The sequence below is a fragment of the Nyctibius grandis genome, chromosome 13, assembly GCF_013368605.1.
Source record: "Nyctibius grandis isolate bNycGra1 chromosome 13, bNycGra1.pri, whole genome shotgun sequence".
Classification (NCBI taxonomy): domain Eukaryota; kingdom Metazoa; phylum Chordata; class Aves; order Nyctibiiformes; family Nyctibiidae; genus Nyctibius; species Nyctibius grandis.
In genome coordinates, this window is record NC_090670.1 from 14,628,198 (window position 1) to 14,646,547 (window position 18,350).

General features: G+C 48.3%; 1 protein-coding gene across 2 annotated transcripts in view; it reads right to left on the reverse strand.

Moving 5' to 3' along the window:
• RNF128 (ring finger protein 128) overlaps positions 1 to 18,350 on the reverse strand; it is a 42,790-nt gene that overhangs the window by 19,954 nt on the left and 4,486 nt on the right. Inside the window, exon 1 of one of the 2 annotated variants that reach the window (XM_068412006.1) lies at positions 8,516 to 8,972. The exons of the other annotated variant lie outside the window; for it this stretch is intronic. Coding sequence (XP_068268107.1) covers positions 8,516 to 8,972 — 457 coding nt within the window. Of the gene's footprint in view, positions 1 to 8,515; positions 8,973 to 18,350 lie in introns of those variants that run through there. 2 annotated transcript variants of the gene reach the window in all.

Sequence of the window (18,350 nt, forward strand, 5' to 3'; positions counted from 1 at the left end):
CAGCTCCTTCAGCCTCACTTAAAATTGGTTTCTCAGCTCATTCAGGCATTGGAACTATTTTGCATTGTTTAAACTTGCTTTAACCCAACCAAATTCACCTTCAGTTAAGTCATGAAAGACCCCTTCATTTCAGATTAAAGGCCTCAGTGTAAGCTGGGGAAAATTCGATAGATCTTTATTTTCTCGGATAGCAAAAGCCAAACCCCTCTAATGTGTTTGCCACCATTTACCAAAAACAGGCTGTAAAACAACATGATGGGACCCTTTCCCCTTTGGGAGCGGACTTAGCTACAACACAGTTTGGACAAAACACTTGAAGAAGGCAATAGTTTTGTAGGCATTTTTAAGAACAAAGGTATAAAACATTATAAGTAGGTAAGTTATTTCAGAACAAGGAGAAAGCTAGCACGCCGCACACAAGCTCCAACGTTTCAGATTCTGTAATTTTTTCCCCCCTTCCTGAAAGTCTGAAGTTTTGCATCATCTTTAAGCAGAGTGAAATCAAGCACCCAGGGTTTTGCCAGTATTATTTCACTCTGTCCATAAAGCGCCTTGTGCAACCAGCGCATCTGCCGCGGCACAGCCCCGGCTTCCTCTCCCCAAGGACCAGGACAGCTCACCCTGCGGCTTGCCTAACCCTTGCTTCACTCGGGTATACCACCAAGACCAAGGCCTGTCTGTGGGTATCAGCAATCCATTTCAAATATATTTGAACCTAACACCCAACCAACACTAAATTTTCCTTCGGATTCCACTGGGTTTTTAATATTGAAGAGAAACAATTTCACAGAAGTCACTGGAAGGGGAAGGAAAGGAAAGAGTACAGTAATTCTATCTGGAAGTTAAACATTATCTTTCCCTGTGTAAAAGGGGTTTTCTGACAGGCTAGCCATGGCTAGCTGATTGGAAGTTAATACCAGTGACAGAGTGAGTCCAGATAAACTCAGAATTTTATTTCTTTTAAAAAAAGGATAACCCTTTTTTTTTTCTTTTTACAAAGGAATTAAACAGCAATTCAGCAGACAACCAATGAACTGTCTTCTCTGAATGCCTTAAGAGGACTGAGAAATGAAGGATGCAATTATTAACAGATTAAAGGCTGCTGGCATTCTGCTACAGCTGAGTAGGTTCTGCCAGAGAACTACTACAGGATGAAGGATTTTATTTTTAAAGATCTTGCATGATCTTGCAGAGAAGTCTTCAGAGAATGCAGTCACACAAGAACTGTTCAAAGTACCACAGCAATAACCCATCACACCTCCTTTCCGCAGCTATAGAAAGCCCCAGCTGACAACCACGTAAGCCACGTGCTCAGAAAAAGCAGAAAGGAAGAAACTACTTTTGATTTTGATTGCTTCATGTACAAAAAGAAGAGCAGAAAGCAGACTTCAGAGTTTCTCTGAAGTTTCTCAAGGAAAGGATAGGCTCTCCTTAACCACAGAAGAATCACTATCTGAAGACTCTTCAGGGAGATGAAATACAAACCCTGGTCTTGGTCAGATGGTGGCTGGATCTTTGCTTTTATCTGCATGATATAGTGCTTGCAGCACAGAAGATCAGCACTAGCTGTGCCTTCAGCCTTAGTCAAAGGAGCCAGTAGTATTGCCCTGGCATCCCTCCAACCCCCAACGTCAGCAAAAAGGCATCAGGAGATCAAGCCACCTCCTGTACTTTAACATGAAAGACACCGTCAGTTGACTCTCCAACAGTTTCCTACCAGATTAGTACACCTGGCTCTTCAGGCATGTAAGAAGAATATTTAATATACCATCTTTCAGGTTTTGAAAAAGTGTAAGACACGACATTTTGAATATTGCTTCTCTCTCTCTATTGAAATAGTAAGAAAGGGGAGATTTCTGGTGGTTATCAAACAGGCTGGTACAGGTCTACTGTTATCTGTAACAGTAGAAGAGAAAATAAACTAACAGTGTACACAGACTGAGCTGATATTACGGACATGATGCAATTCACCTCGGATGAAAGGCCAGCACTGCACACAAAAGCCACTGTGTCTCAGCACCACACCACGCTGCGGCCGCGAGGGCTATACCCAGCCTCAGAGAAGTACTGTGAAAGCAGACGCCTGCACGCTAGCTCTGCTCTCATCAATGGTACAGTAGTGATAAAAACCCAAAAGGTACGATTGGTCTCATCCACATGCACAAGGCCAAGTCTAATCGGGAACACAGATCTGACCCAGCAGCACCTATACAGGCACTCATCCTCCATCGCAGACGCTGTCAGAGGAAGCATCCTCAGACCTTTATTGCCCTGCGATAAGCTCTACAAGAATGGAGGGAGACTGAACTCATAGTTCCACGAGCAATTTAAGCCTGGGTAAGCAGACATTTAGGTAGGCTTGTCCCTCCCCTTTCTCCTGCTCTGCATGCTCTCCACCCCAAACATTACCTGGCACCAAGATAAAAGAATCGCTCACTTCCTAAAGGCTACTTTACAGTTATTTAAAGCAACAGCCCCTTATGACTCCAGCTTTTTGATTTAACTGTCTTCTTGCTCACACTATCACCTAAGCTTAATGAAATCTACTTTCAGCTTGCTTTACTTGGCAGCTGGCACTATGCCTGATCTCTTCCTCCTCAACACACAAGTCTTTCAAAGTACAGAGGTAAACACTCAACAGCAAGACGCGCAAAAAAGTTGCAAAATTGGCAGGAGTAGGAAGCAATAGCCAGAGCTCTAAAATGAAAACTAAAAAAAAGGAGGGCGGGGGGAGCATTACAGAGAAATTTAAAGATGAGAGCGTGCCTTAAAAGATCCTCATCATGGTGAGGACAGAAGAGATGGAAGAAGAGAAACCCCTTGCTAACTGGTGGTTGTGCTGCACAAAAAAACCCTCTATTTTGGAGAATTCATGCCCACAGCTGTCTTTGCCTGGAAGCCCACACCTCCATATGCTCCTTGCCAACACTACATTTATTAATGGGACTACACTGCTTGGGAACTACCACCCATGTTTGTCTAGGGAGACTCTTCAGTGAGGTTGGCCTCCAGATTGGTCACCCAGCAGTTACTGTGGATAAGGAAGATTTCCACATTAGGAAGCGTGGGGAAACTTTTACCAAACAGGCTGAGCATCTAAAGGAACACATCAAGACCAAACGTAGTTTTACATGACATGAGTTTCTATGTGTCCTGAGGGGATACTGGAGATGGAAACCAACTTGCATTCTATTTAGTTTAAACAGTGTTAAAAGTTATTATCTGCCAAGTGAAACCAACAGTTACCAGCCTTTTTTTTTTTTTTTGCTTCTGAGCCTTTGAGACTTGCATAAATGCTGCCAGGCCCCAAATCTTAGAACATTTAGAACATGAAATCATCCTTTAAAACAGCATCCAAGAGAGCAGGCTTATTAAGGGCGCTGAGATGAATGAGATCTGTAGGACAGCTCTCTTCACATGCTGCTTGGTCAGTGGCACTTGCAAGAGGAAAGTATCATCTTTCAAACTAGCAAACAGCATCTAAAACCCCCTGGAGAGACAGTGATCAACATTCCCTAATGAAAATTCTTCAGTGAATTTACTAAACAGCTTTCAGCAGTTTTGATTTAGTAAATACGTTGCTCACCCTCTTCAAATGAGATTGAGCTCACAGCTAATATCCCTTGCGCTCAACATACTGGTAGTAGCTAAGTGCTCACTGGAAACAGGTTTGAGAGTGCTAATGATAAAATAACTTAAGTCAGCACAGTGTAAGCGAGAAGGCAACTGTCTGCAGAAAGACAACAGGTCACATCTGATACAGTGGGGAACAGTGCTGAGCCCGACTGCTGTTTGCTCACCGGCACATTCAAGACTGGAGGCAAATGAGCCCTGTCATTGTTTTAGGGCCTTATGTCCCACACAATGAAGCTGCTGCTACCTAAGCTGTCACTTAGGATTTTATTTGGTCCTTTCACACTTCAGCAGCCCAGTAAACCCAAAGAGCAAAGGCACTTCACAGACCTGCTCCAGGCTGTCTAAGGGTTGGTGCCTACCCTGCAGTTTTCCATGGCACAAAGGTACCTAAATTAGACCAAAAAGAGCAAGGGCAGGGATCAGAAGTTGCCAGTAGCACCAGTCAGTCTATCCTGCTTCTCAGTGCCTCTCATGCTTGGCTCACAGACCTCTGTGCTCTGGGCAACCCCAACTCACTATTGAACCCCCACCGTACCCTGCAGGTGGGTGATCAGGGTCATCAGCCAGACTCCTTGTACCATGGTCAGTTATCTGAATGCCACTATAGCTGTGACATTAACTTACTCTAAACCAGGCAGCCAGGAGAACTGAGCACATAAAGACAACGCAGCAGCACATACACATCAAACAGCTATTCTCAGATTCAAAGAGCTACAAACTCCAGGCACTACGGGCTGCAAATACGATCCAGGCACAGTGGGTCCCTTCAAGTTTCTTCTCAATAAGGAGCTACTGGTAGGAAGGACTAAATAATCTGCAGAGGCTCACCCGGCCATGGCCAGGGAACATGGGAGAGTAAGTGTCACAAGTTAGACCTCGCATCCTCATTCCTCAGCTCAGACATGCTCATCGCAAGTCTTCACTCACTGCAAAGGAGAGGCACGCTGTTTACACAACATTTACAACGCATCAGCACACCTGCCTCAGCATCACTATTCTGTCTCGGTCTTTAACCAGAACAGTTTTACAGGTCACATCAGCCTTTTAATATCATGGCAAAGTTTTAGCTGGTTTCTAAAGATCATGCCTCATGCAAAGTTGGAGCAGAGCACAATTATACACTTTTGCCATAGACTGTTTCCTCTAAGCATATGGAGATCGGCCTTCCCCTCAGTGAAAATCCTGCAGAACAAGTTAAGTGGCAGTGCTACATATTTAACCTTTCCTTCCCCTTTCACCCACTGATGCAAGTTTACACTTGAACCAGATCTTGTTAGCCCGAGACACACTGTTACTGTTTTAGCCAGAATTATTTAGCTGTGTTCCCCCAGATTAAGCCCTCTGCAGATCAGGTGATGTGTAAGTCTAGCCTTGAGACGCACAACAAGAGAGAAACCAAAGAAAATTATCACAAGAGCTTTCTGACCTCTCAAGAATCCTTCTTTACCGGCTGCAGGGAACACTTCCCACGGTTACCACCATACCCTGACACCAAAAGCCACCTAACAGCCTGGTTCTATCTTAAGTCAAGGTCCACCTTTAAAAACAAACCAACTCTTGTTGTGCTTTTCCCCCACATGCTGCTGTTTTTCTCCAATCAAATGTCTTTTTCAGAAGGTCAATATACATTACAGAGAGGTGCAATTATAAGCACACAGAACTGTACTTTGAAACCTGGCTCAGCCTGCCACAGAGCGGTACCATCTTCTTAAAATGAGCGCTATTAAAACTCAAGTTTGCTAATTGATATGGTTCTGTGCTTATAAAAGTACAAAGTAAATATTACTTTGGACTCCATTAAATCCTTGACGTTCTATGTGTTAGAGGGGATGAGGCAGGATTTGATCATACCTGATTTGGCTATTTATTGCATTCTGTTGCTTTTATTGCCAGGGTGGTTTGTTTTGGTTTGGTTTGTTTTTTTTTTTAAAGTTGGCACACCAAAAAGTTTCCACACAGAGCACTGATATAAGCAATAAAGAATTCAGACTAAACACTATGATTGTACGGAAAGAAGACTCTGGAAGCAGGATGACCAGGACAAACACTGCTGTCAAGTACAGGCACATTTAAGTCTCTAAGCAAGAAAGTTGCTTCAAAAGCCAAGCTCTACAGCCCCAGAAAAAGGCACCACTGTACTTTTAGATAAGCTTCTGTTAGTAACTTTGTGTTCTGTTGCTACCAAAGTTCTGCAAATAAAAGCACGTTGTGCCATATATTTTATCAGCACCCACCCACAGGGATCTGCCTTCTCTGCCGGGCAGCCGACAGCTCCCATGCCCGCTGCAGAGCAGAGCCCTCCGCACCGCTGCAGCGCAGGCAGGAGATGCTAGTCCAGGCATGTCAGGAGATGGGAAAGCCCTGAGGCTTCGCTCCCCCTCGCCCCAGCAAAGCCACCTCCTGCTACTTCCCACTGCCTCAGCTTGGAGGAACTGCTCAGCTGTGTTTGCTTTCACTTGACGACGTATGTTGGCCCAGTTAAAAGCAGAAATGAAGCCAATTAGGAAACCCAGACTGTGAAGTCACTGTTAGCACAGCTACGGCCATTACAGCAATGGCAGGAGCTGTAGTTGCACAAAAACCATTCCTTCATGAGCAGGGCTACCTTCACGGGAGTTAGAGCATCCAGTGCCACCACTGGAGGCCAGAAGCAGAGACCCATCCCAAAACACAGTTCAAAGTCTGAGCTCAGCCTACAGCACTACACCTCATCAGCATTATACAAGGAATATCCTGTGCTTTGCAAAACTGAGGCTGATTACTTGTAGCTTGCTTCCTCTTGGCCGTGCTGTGTTGCAAGTCTGCAACGTTTGCCCAGTTTGGCTGGAGAGTGCTGGCTCCCAGCACAGGCACAGGGCGAGGGTGGCCCAAGCACAGCATGCCATCAAAGCCCTGTGAGCAGAAGGAAGAGCAGCGCTGTGGAAAGAGGTGAGAACAGGGACTCACAGACAACCGTGACAATAGAAAAAGATAATTCAAGTCCAAAGAGGAAGAAAAGGGAGGGTGGAATAGGAGAGAAAGTGAGAGACTGAAACAAGGACAAGGAATAAATAACAGCAGCGACAAGCTTAGCCCTGTAATTGTGCTAGGACATAGCAAGGAGGGGTCACACAGATGAAATAAGCAGTTTGCAGAAGTTGTCTTCTCCAAGAAGTCCCTGTCCTGTTTGTCTACAGTTCAGCTGGGAAGTTTCAACATGCCCTCAAGCGTGTAACCCATCATGCAGGATAATCAGGACAGCTAGAGCCACTCTGACATAAATCCCTCAGCAGAAAGCTTAAGGACAGCATGGGAAAGGAGGGAGCTCCTCTTGGAGCAGACCCTGCAGAGAGCAGATGGCTCATTTCAAGAGACGGCTCCTAGCAAGATTAAGATGCTGTAGGTCTCCCAGCAGCCAGGATGGAGGAAGGGCCAGGAGCACATATACCAAGAACAGGTTCAGCAGGGACCTACCCAGGTCAGCAGTGCCAAAGGAGATGCTCTGAGAGCTGCAGGATTAGGCAGGCACACAGTGAACAGGGCTCACGGCAGGGATGCTACTGTCAGTTCAGCAGGAGGAACTTGCCCAGCGATAGCCAGATCTCGATAGCATTTGCCAGCAGCTGATGTGATTCCCTAAGAAAGCTCTGCCTCAGAAAGGCCAGAGCCCATCCAGATTGTATGTTTTAACTTCTTAAAGCAGAGTACAGACAGTCATACAGCTCATTAAGATTGCATTCAACAAACCTCCAGAGGCAGCTACTGTTTCCTTGTCTCACCAGACCACTCACCTCCACCGCTAACAGACAGAAATCCTCTCCACCCCTTCTAAGGGGGGTGCTGCAAGGATATAATTATTTTTCTAACCAGTCAAAGCTTTAAGCCTCACTATTCATTTTCACTGTTCTATTTCTCTCCAGAAACAGTGCCACTCAGCAGAATACCAACACACCCGTGAGGTGTGTGCACAGCAATCCAACAGCAAAGGGCTGGACAGAGCCGCCAAAGCCAGCTCACCCTGCCCCACCACAGACAGGGCGCCTGCGCGAGCTGTCACCAGAAGGCTACCACACAGCTCCCAGCCCAGGGCTGCCTCTCAGGAAACACTGGGCTGAAATACAGCCCAATCTCATTCTTCATGTGAAAGATGGGCAGTTCTGAAAACAAAAACGCTGCTGGCAAGCAGGAGGCTTTCTATAGCGAGAGAAGAGAGGCTCTGTCATCAGCCTCTGCAAAATGGAAACAACCTTTAAAGGGCTCAAGCCACCTGTATCGGAAGTGGCATTTTGCTGGTGAAAAGTTACCTATGGAAGAGTCTCATGCTCTGCCTGTTTCTGAGCTGGTTAGTGTGCAGGACATGGGGAAAACCTGTGTCTGAGTGTGGAAACCCAGCCTATTTCAGGGCCCAAATCCACTCCACAGACTTTAAAAAAGCCCAGCATCCCTCAGCTCTGAGCAGCTACCTGGTCATGCTAGAAACCCAACCAAACTGGAGACACTATTCCCACCTTCACCCCACGCACACCCGCAGCCCGTGCCCAGCCCACCCAGGCCAGGGAGCTCAGGCAGCCACCTGCTCGCCCGCAGCCCACGCCAGCAGCCCCAGCTATCAGACGTCGTTACTCATTAATCAGAGAAAATCCAACAACAGCAGCGCCCTGACCAGGACCGGCTTGTCCAGGCAGACACTCTCCTTGTGCAGGAGACTCGGAAAGAAATTCCAGTCTCTCGCTGAGCATCAAAGCCGGGTACGTTCAGCGAGGGCTGAACCAGCTGGGGGTTAACCCGAGCCGTGCCCTGGTCCCGCACCCTGCTGAGAGACGGCAAGGGGCAGCTCCCGGCGCACGGACCCTGCTCTGCCCGAGGCTCCCCCGCTCCCCGCAAGCCGGCGGCCGCTCACCGTGGTGGGACATGGGCAGCACCTCGTTGCCGGTGCCGCGGTAGTTGTAGATGACGGCGGCGGCGGCGCCGCGCTGGGCGGCCAGGCGGATCTTGTCGGCGAAGGAGCAGCCGCCGCCGCGCTGGATGAGGGCGAGCCAGCCCGGGGAGCTGCCGCCGCCGGGCGGGGGGGCCCCGCTGAAGTTGGTGAGGGAGCTGCAGGCGTTGAAGGAGTCGCGGCCGTCGGGCAGCACCAGCAGACCCGCGGCCGCCTGCAGCGGCGAGTCCTGCCCGTACAGGCCGCTCTCGCTCGCCTCCCAGCCGCTCCGGTTGCGGTCCGCGCCGTCCTCCCACGACACGTTCAGCCAGGCTGTCCACACCACGGCCGCCGCCGCCGCCACCCCGCCGCCACAGGGACCCGGCGGCGGGGCGGCGCAGAGCAGCGCGGCCAGCGCCACCACCGCGGTCCCCCACGACATCCCGGCACAGCCCGGGCCCGCCGCCGACGCCGCCTAAAATCGCCGCGGCCCCGCCGCCGCCACCGCCCACGGGGGAGGAGCGTGGCCGCCCCCGCCGCGGCACGCCCCGCCCGCCGCGGGGACCCCGCCGGGACTCCCCGGCCCCGCCGCACCCCACCCGGCACCGGGGACCCCGCGGGGGGCTGCCGAGCGCTGCAGCCGCGGGCGCCCCGAGGGCGGTGGGGGGGGGCATCCGGGGGTCCCCCTCAAAGGATCGTCTCCCAGGCCAGGGGGTCACCACCCCAGGTTGCTTCCCAGGGGGGTGCGGTGGGTCGCCCCCCGGATCACCTCTCAGAAGTGATGGTTCCTCCGGACATCACCTCTCAGGGGCGATGGGTGACCCCCCCAGATGGCTCCCAGGAAGGGTGGATCACCCCCCTCCATCACCTCCTGGCACAGTGGGTGACCCTCCTCTGACCTGCCTCCCCAGTGCCCGCAGCAGACAGGGGTCCCAGTGGGCCTGTGGGGACCCCCCGAAGGGGCCGACCCCACAGCAGCCCTGCAGCACAGCAGCACCAGCACCCGGTGCCCAGCTGTGACCCAGCCCGCCTCGCGTCGTTGAGTTAATATTTGCTGAACACTCAGCAGCAGGCGGTATCAGTCCTGCCTGAAATTGGTTTATAGAGTACTAGGTCAGCTGTGTTAACTCAGGGGCTGTTGTTCTCCATGTTGTTAGACATACACTATAAACCTGCCACTTCAACGAAAACCGCCTTTTTCTATTTATGTATTAGATGTGTTTACACAGTTAATTATTCTTTGATCTATATAACTCGCAATGAAAAGCCAACATTTCATCAGGGCTCCACAGCTGCTTTTTGGGCAGCCAGTTTGCATTCGAAAGGCCCTTGCTCTGGCGCATACACCTTGTTTCTAGGTTGTCCCGCATCAGGCAGCGAGGTCAGAGTGCTTGCAGAATCGCTGCAAACATGAGCGCGACATGCTGTAGAGCCCTGCCGGGGAATTTGAGGCAAGAAAGGAAGATAACAGGGGAAACAAGAATATTTTGAGCTCCTCCTCTCCACAGAGCCGCTCTTCTGATGGAGAGGCCCTGCTCCTATCAGCTGCTCTGCAGGAATTGCCCCCAGCACTGGGAGCCACGCAAACACATCCCCAAATGGCCACGGGTCACTACACGCAGGCTGGATCTCTGGATGGGAGCCCATCATTTAGAAAGGGTTATTCCTGTGCAGTGATTACATAGCACAAGATCAGCTGCTGCTACGCAATCGCCAACAAAATTAGTGTGAACACAGAGTTAAACCCTTTCTGATACGAGTCGGCAGCACTTAGTTTTTAACACAGGCTTTTGGCTGATTCTGAATCCATGTGGCTGATAACCGATAACTCAGCATCGATCTATGGCACACGTTTTCCTTCACTTGCAGCAGTGCTAAATGCAGGACAACAGGAGTTACACAGTCAAACCCGACTCAGCTTTGAACCACTACCTGGGGGCAGGGGCTTCAAAACCAACCTGCTCCACTGGTGCCCACCCCTGCCAGCACAGCACCCACAGGTTTTTCTAGCTCAGTAGCACAGGGAGATCAGCACTTGGCTTTGCTGCTGAAATAGCAGCGTGCAGAGCAGGTAATGAAGAGCAGATGAAGCAATTTGCTAAAGATCAATATTGCTAAACACGCAAAGCTTACTAAGCGAACCCTTTTGTCCTAACATAAACAAACCTCTCATTTTCTCATTCCACATCTAAGTGGACAACTTATCTCAACAGTAACATCTCCAGCTATAATAAGAAGTGTATCTGTAAGCAATCAGAGAGACGTGGTTTTGTTTTGAAACCTGTTCCTTGTAGGTGCAGGGAACAACTTAACAACACTCTGAAAATACAACTGAGCTTTATGCAATGGACAGCAGCCAAACTGCTCACTTTCAAATGCCTCCAAAGCTTTAGGGATGTTTAGCTCTGGCGTCTTCATGGAGACGAAACTGGCCCAAAGACAAAGATTGGAACATGCTTGGGATACAAAACTACCTATAGTTTGGGGATTTTGAGTATAAGGCTTAGCCACAGTCTCTTACACTTCCACATCAAGTTTGTAACATGATTATGATAAAGCAACAGCACGGGTGCAGACGTTGCAGCTGCAGCCATGCACGGGTGCGAAGGCGCCTCTGCGGCAGGCAGGCTGCCGGGAGCAGATCTACAGGGCACGGTGACGGCTCTGTGCTGCTCAGCACCTCCAGCCTGCCTTCGTGTGGTAGTAACTAACTCACTGCTCTTCGGCAACTGTTGGGAAACGTGCACGCTGTCCAGGCTACTGCCTGGTGCCGAAATGTCCGCAACACGTTCGGTAATCTCACCAAAATGAACACGGAGCCTAAACCTGAACTTCTCACCGTGCAGTGCAGAGAGCGATAACAAGAAACAAAATTGCTCTAGATGCGATCGCGGACATATCGCTGCCATGGCGTTATTTTGGTACCAAGTTTCTGACTCCTTGCTCAGGCAATGTTTCCACTCTCTTGAAAATAACCGAGTAAGCGAACAGGCACAAACAGAAAGCTTGTTCACCGTGGATGAGGAGCTTCTCAGGCTAGCAAAGCAAAGGAAGTCGGGTGTTTGTACTGGGGCAAAAAAGCGGACGCTTGTGCTGACAGTGCTCAGTCCTTCCGAGTAGACACTGGAAGACACCAGCCGTGCTCGGCTTGGCAGGAAAGGCGCTTGCAAAGAGGCCAACGGTCCCTGTGCATACTGGCATGGTTAGTGGCTCCTCGGGGCCAGCACAACGGAGAGGAGCCAGGTGAGGTGGCTGGGACAGTGTCAGAGCTCAGAGGGACACCCCAGCAGTTAAAATGGTGTGTTTTAAAACCAGCATGCCAATTATACCTATTTTAAGCTGCATATCTCATATTGAGAACTTTCTGGGCTCTCATTCATTAAATCTTCTTCCAGAATGATAATTAATAAACACATCTGCAGCCTCACTGAAGTGTAGCCTTTACTCATGTTTGAAAAATAGGTGTGATGGCTTTCAGCTCAATTCCCTGTAATTCACAGCAGAAAAGATGCGTATTGAGTAGCAATTAAAAACAGTCACTGCTACCAGGAAGCCTGGAGGGACCAGGCACGAGGAGAGCTGATAGGGTTTTTTGGCTGGTTGGTTTGGGTTTTTTTTTTTTTTCCTCTTTTACATAAAAGCTGGGATTTTATAGTTTGGAGAAAGCACATTTTGTTTTGGAGAAAGAGGCCAGACATTGTAGGGGCTGTGACACGTAGTACAACATACTAACAAGTAGTGCAACTTACTTCTGCTAAATTTGTTTGCGAGAGCTTTCTAAAAGTTTCTGAAATTAAAAGCACTGTAGCCCATGATGACTACAGATGTGAGGATGACAGGGTAAGCAGCATTAATGGGTTCCCACAAAATCAGAAGCAGAATTATATCTAAAACAGGTAGAGCATGAAGGCATTTCTGGCACAGATCTGATTTCTTTAACATTAAAAGATTTTTATTATTTAAAATCTTATGCTCTATAATTTTGCTTTTCATTTTTTCCCCATGGCTGCTGGTGGAGGCTCCAAGAAGTTCAGAAAGTAGGGCATGACTTTCAGATAAACAAAATGAAATCCTGGGACTGCTGTCACTGCCTTCTACAGGGATGGACCCTATCATTACCTGGAGCTTTACTTTCTTTGAGTAAATATTTAAACATCTTTTTTTTCAAGATTAAAAAAAGAGTGTATGCTAAATATTGCTTTTTAATGTCAAGCCAGATTACTCAGGGCATCTTGCTGATGAGAGACCTCTACGTTCATGTCCTTCTTGACTGCATTTGTTTCTTATTCAAGTACCCAGCTCTGGATCTCTGTCTTTGGAGGAAAGCTCCCAAGGACACAAGAAATCTTTGTTAGAACAAAGCATTACAGGAGCTGGCACTGAACCCTCCAAGCACTGTGTATGGATCTGAACCGTGTCTCTGGGCCTTCTCCACTGAACAGCGAAGTGGAAAGGAGAAGCACTTATAAAAATGGAAAAAGCAATCAAAAGGAGTGCCCTAAAATGAAACCTAGGACTGAATGTCATGGGACAAAAAAAATCCATGAACAAACATAACCCTGAATCACAAGTTAAAGACAACAGATGTTGCATTTCCTTATCCAAAACCAGCTCATGTCCGTGACCAGCAACGGATGGGGCTTGGGCAGGTGACTTGCTCCAGAGTACGCAACAGTGTGGTCTAAAGCATCCCAAGTTTCTAAGCTAGCTGAAAAATAAAATTAAGGTATGAGAATGGAGCTTGTGGTCCTTCACCGCTTTACAAAGAGGACAGGCTTGGGCCGGAGGTGGCGTAGAGGCTGGAAACCTCCCCACCTCCTGCCTGCTGGGCTTAGGAGCTTCCAGGAGAGTCTGAGGTGATCCTTGTGACTAGATGGAGAAGACACACGGAGGTTGCCAGTGCCAGCTAAGTTTCACTATGAATCTGGGAGCTTGTTTGGCTCTAGCACAACTTGGAAACTCCAGCTTACAACTCTCTGTTCACTGGACATGGAAAAAATAGTGCGTCAGATTGCCCTGTGCACTGGCACCAAACGTTGTCCCTCGGCTAGCCAGATGTGCACAAGAGTCCCCAGTGCCAGGGAAGCAAACGTTGTTTCTCCATATTTCTGGCACAGTGGGACCAATTGTTGTGACAGTGCTACGTGTGCCCTCTGCTACCCTGGAGAATATGGGTAAAACACTGCTGGCAGAGGCAGAAGGTACAAAAGGGATGGATGCTCATACACCGACCAAAGTTCACATGCAATCTCCCTCCTGCCAAAGACACTTGCAATTTCATGAAATTATGTTTTCCATCTTTCAGTTCAAAGGAAGTTAGTTGATAAATAGAAATAAGCAATATCTAGGAGATGCAAGAAAATTAAAGCGAAGATAAAAGCATTCCCCACAGGTGACGATAAGGAGCCTTTAGCAAAAAAAAAGCATCTACAATTCCTCTGAAAAACTGCAACAACAAAAAAAAAAACCCATACGAGAAAGGCCAGAACTTGCCAGACAACACGTACTTTTGGTCTGGTTTGGTTTCACATGGAGCTGAAGCATGATGCTGCTCAGGCCTGTTGATTCAGTGGTGGTCTTTGTTCAGTGACAGTGGAGTTTCCAAGCAGGGGACTGAATCAGTGGTTTCCTTCCCCTGCAGTGCGTTGGGCAATCTCCATCCAGCCTGGGGACCGAGATTTTCCATCTAATGCATGTAACGCAGTTGACCCACTGAGGAGCATCAGGTGACTGTAAGTCTGAACACATCCTCAAGAGCAGAACATATTGACACTTGGCCCTTTGAGGAAGAAATTAAGTCAAAATGTTTGCCCTGATGGGTTGGTTTGCGCGTATGCACAAACTACGGGGCCACAGATCGCAGCTACTCACAGAAATCGGTAGCACATCCCTGAGGAGCTTTGTCATCTAAGATACAAGCGTGCTTAATTTCAGTTCTGACTTTATCTCCATCAAATCTTCTCAGGCCTCTGTGAACAGCCCTCACTACATCCAAGAGGGAAAGCTTAGCAGTGACTCCAGCTGCTCCTGAAAACCTCGTTTTACAGGACTGCAAGCCGAAGGCAGGAATGCTCTGAATAGGGGCCTTTAAGATCACACAAGTGTAAAAGCTCAGCTTTTACAGCATAATTAGGATGTCAGCATAATTAGGACATAAGTTGTGACAAATTTCAGTGAAGCCAGTAATGTCAGTGTGAACTTTGCCAACGGCCTCAACAGGCCAAAGACTTGCCAGGCTCTCTCGTTCCTTCCTGCCACCCCCAAGAGCTGCTGACCAGCTGCAAGAGACACCTGGCACCCCAACAGGGACAGCACCCAGAAAGGGGCCTGGGAGCAGGAAACAAGCATTAGGGCAAAGCATTCACATGGAAAAAACAGGAAGGAGAAAAATCCTCTCTGGGAAGGTGTGTGAGATTTAGGGTTTCAGTGCTCAGACCCAGCTGGTGGCTGGGGGGGTTACAGGATCACCCAAGCTCTCCGAGGGCCACCCAGCATCAGGCAGCCATCAGGGCTCGCAGCCAGGAGCAGTCGGCACTCGCTGCCTTTCTGAGAGGGCTGTGGAACTGTCTAAACCAAAGATCAGCTCTAGACTAAACGATTTGGTTTAGGACATACTTTTTTTCTGAGATTTATTTTTGGCACGTGACTTCAAAGCATGACGGGCTTGAACTACAAAGTTGGGAGCTGGAGGCGATGCTCCTCCGCTCTGGAGAAGATGGAGACCTTGCATTGTGGTTTAGGCTCAGCGATGCCTTCCAGTGTGTGCTTATTTCAACATCTCTCCCTCCTTGAGATGGAAAATATTGTAAACCACAGATGGTTTTTCCTCTGTGCCTTCTGCATCTTCACTCAACTGATACAAAGATGCTCATGGCCATGGCTTGGGAGACCACTGGGGAGAGGGCAGCCCATTGCCTGCAAGTTCTTCTCCAAGCATGAAACGGACTGTATTCATAGCAAATAATGATATTTCTAGATCTCTCTGATTTAGGTACAAATAAGATTTGTATTTCAGGTTTTTTTCATTAACATTTTTGCCCTTCAGGGGGATGCACATGGTAATGCACTTTGATGCAGGTGATCCTTTTATGACTCCACCAACCCATCTAGAAAACTGCATAGAAAGCAGCAGTAGATTTTAACTGGAAACAGTGACAACTACAAGCAAATTGGTGGCCCATGTTAAAATATCTTCTAAATAACTTCTAAAATAACTACGTTACAATATTTAGGATTAATTTCTAAGTGAGATAGTAATAAATGCACCTATAAAAAAGGTGGCGTAGCTTATTGCCCACTTGCTGACCCAACATTTACATGTGCAAATGGTACAGTCTAGAGTCCACTGAAATCAAAGGAAACACTTCCACTGATTTTGTAAGTTTTAAGATTTTTTTTTTCTGTAAAGACCCTGTATAAATCCTTATTTAGAAAGCCAGCTGGACTAGGAGGTAGGTAGACAGGATGGTAAACTGCAATAAGAATTTTAAAAGAAACAAAAGGCTGATCCTGACAGAGACTTAGTGAAATTTGGGTCCAAAATGTATTCTGAAAACCTCTGATCAGTTGCTGCTTAGATCACCTTCAAAATCTGAAGCTGGCTCACTTTTCATTTGGTTTTCAAAGGAAACAAGGTATGCAATTATATCCTTTTCCTTTCTGCCCTCATCCCTCCTCCTTCCCCATCTCCCCCCTGCAGATAACTTGCCTGCTTGCCTATACCGATGACCAATTTCAGCCAAACTCAGCTGAAAGCTTGGAAAATTCAAGGAGAAGTTTCCCACAAGTTTTTTAACATCAGCAGCTGGTTAGAGGACAGAAGCCCCCGTCAGTTCCTGCAGGTCCCTCAGGAGGGGCAGAAAACTGAGGTTCAATGACCATGTGCTGGCTTTGGACTGCCAGCTCCTGACAGCCTCTGCCCAGGCAGAGGCCCATCTGCAAGAGAGTGGGGATTATTAGTTCGAGGAACAAGGACGCAAAAGGTCTCTCGTGCTTGAGGTGGGAACAGAGGTGAAATCATAGGGACTGGAAAGGGGAAAAGAGGAAAATGTTACCCACGTGGAGTCAGAGGGGGTATAGGGCCACAGGGGACAGGTGTTAGGACAAAAATCCCACTTTATTAGTTGTTCTGCTCACAAAACAACTTATTTACTTCAAGCACCTGCTGTCCTGCTTCTACAGATGCACTGCATGGGTAGGGCCAGCAATCGGCTCTGCTTTCCTGCAGTGCCGTGAGCGCAGAAGGCATATTGCACACCAGCACAGCCTGAGCTTGGGGATCTTCAAGGGAGCAAGAAAATGAGTCTGAGTCCTCCCAGGTGATAAAAGGAACCAAACGCAACTCTTCCCTGGTGTAAGTCAGTGCACTGAGCTCCTGGAGAAAAAGATCTCCACCACAACCCTTTGTGCTTCACCACAAGGGGCCGTCCCAAAACATGGCGAGAGACAATGCATGAAATGCTTAAATCCAGCTGGGTTCCAAGCTCTGAGTCTTGGCCTGAGCAACGCCCCGAACCACAGGAGCCTTCTAGAAGACCAGAATTTAAACTCAGTCTCTGCTGAATATTTGCCTCAGCTATTTACACCCAGCTCCTTGCTCGGGCAGTTACTCTCAGGCAGTTCATGGTTTGCCTCGTTGGCTTTCATCGATCCTTCTGAGGTGTTTCTCAGCGGTGCCAGTGTGGAGAAGAGGCACCAGGAGCTGCCCCTCACCAGCGCACTCTGCAATGCCCCCGAGGACTCATCTCCCTCATACCTGCAGGTGACCATCAGGCTTCCACCATTACATTTTTTTTTTCTCTTCAGCTTTTGGATTGTAACAACTTACACAACTTCAACTGCAACAGCATGACAGATAAGAGAGGTTGCACTGATAAGTTACTGAGGAAAGCTGTGCATGTTCTATAATATATTACATGCTTGTAATTAGAGGCAGATTGATTAGATGCAAATATTTCTTTTGTTCTTCGTTACCAGCAGGTTAAACAGGGGATGCCACCCTTCTCTTTTTAGGGCAAATGGTTGGCCAGCAGGTTGGCTTGTTTTTTGGTTCTGGCAGTTAAAGTTTTGCTGAGCCTCTCCTGAGCTTTGCTAACCGAGGAAGCTCATGAGAGAGCCACACTGAGGTCACAGGACAAACCTGCTGCTTTTCCACAGAAGCAGAATCTGGGCTCCCTGTATATGTTCACCACCAAGTTTATGGATGAACAAGTGGGTCACAGTATGTAGTCATCTGAAATAAACCCAGTGCTCATCACATTACCTTGGAAGCTAAAGAAACAGTACTAAATGCCAGTGTGGTGAGGTCCTGGGCTTTCCTGGCTCTGTGTTCTGGGGACTCTGGAAAATCCCAGACCCGAACGCAGCTCTCTGGCAGCCTGTGCTCTGTGGAGGTGAGCACAGCCTGCAGGGATTTTTAAGGCTGCTCAGGAGCCTGTCTGGAAAGAAAAGGTTGTCAGCTCTGGGGATCAGACAGCCCAACCCAGCTCTGAGCTGCCCAGGGCCATGTCCGGTCAGGTTTTGAGTGTCTCCAAGGATGGAGCCTGCACAACCTCTCTGGGCAACCTGCCATGCTGTTCAACCACCCTCACAGTGAAGAAGTTTTTTCTTATGCAATTTCTTATTTGTGCCCATTGCCTGTATTTCTTTCACTGGCACCACTGAGACGAGTCTGGCTCCATCGTATTTACCCTCCCTGCCCCCATCAGGAATTTGTACACATGGATGAGAATCCCTCAAGCCTTCTCCGGACGGACTCAGCCCAGCTCTCCCAGCCTCTCCTTGCAGTGACGGCTCCCACAGGTGAAGGGCTCTGTGCTAC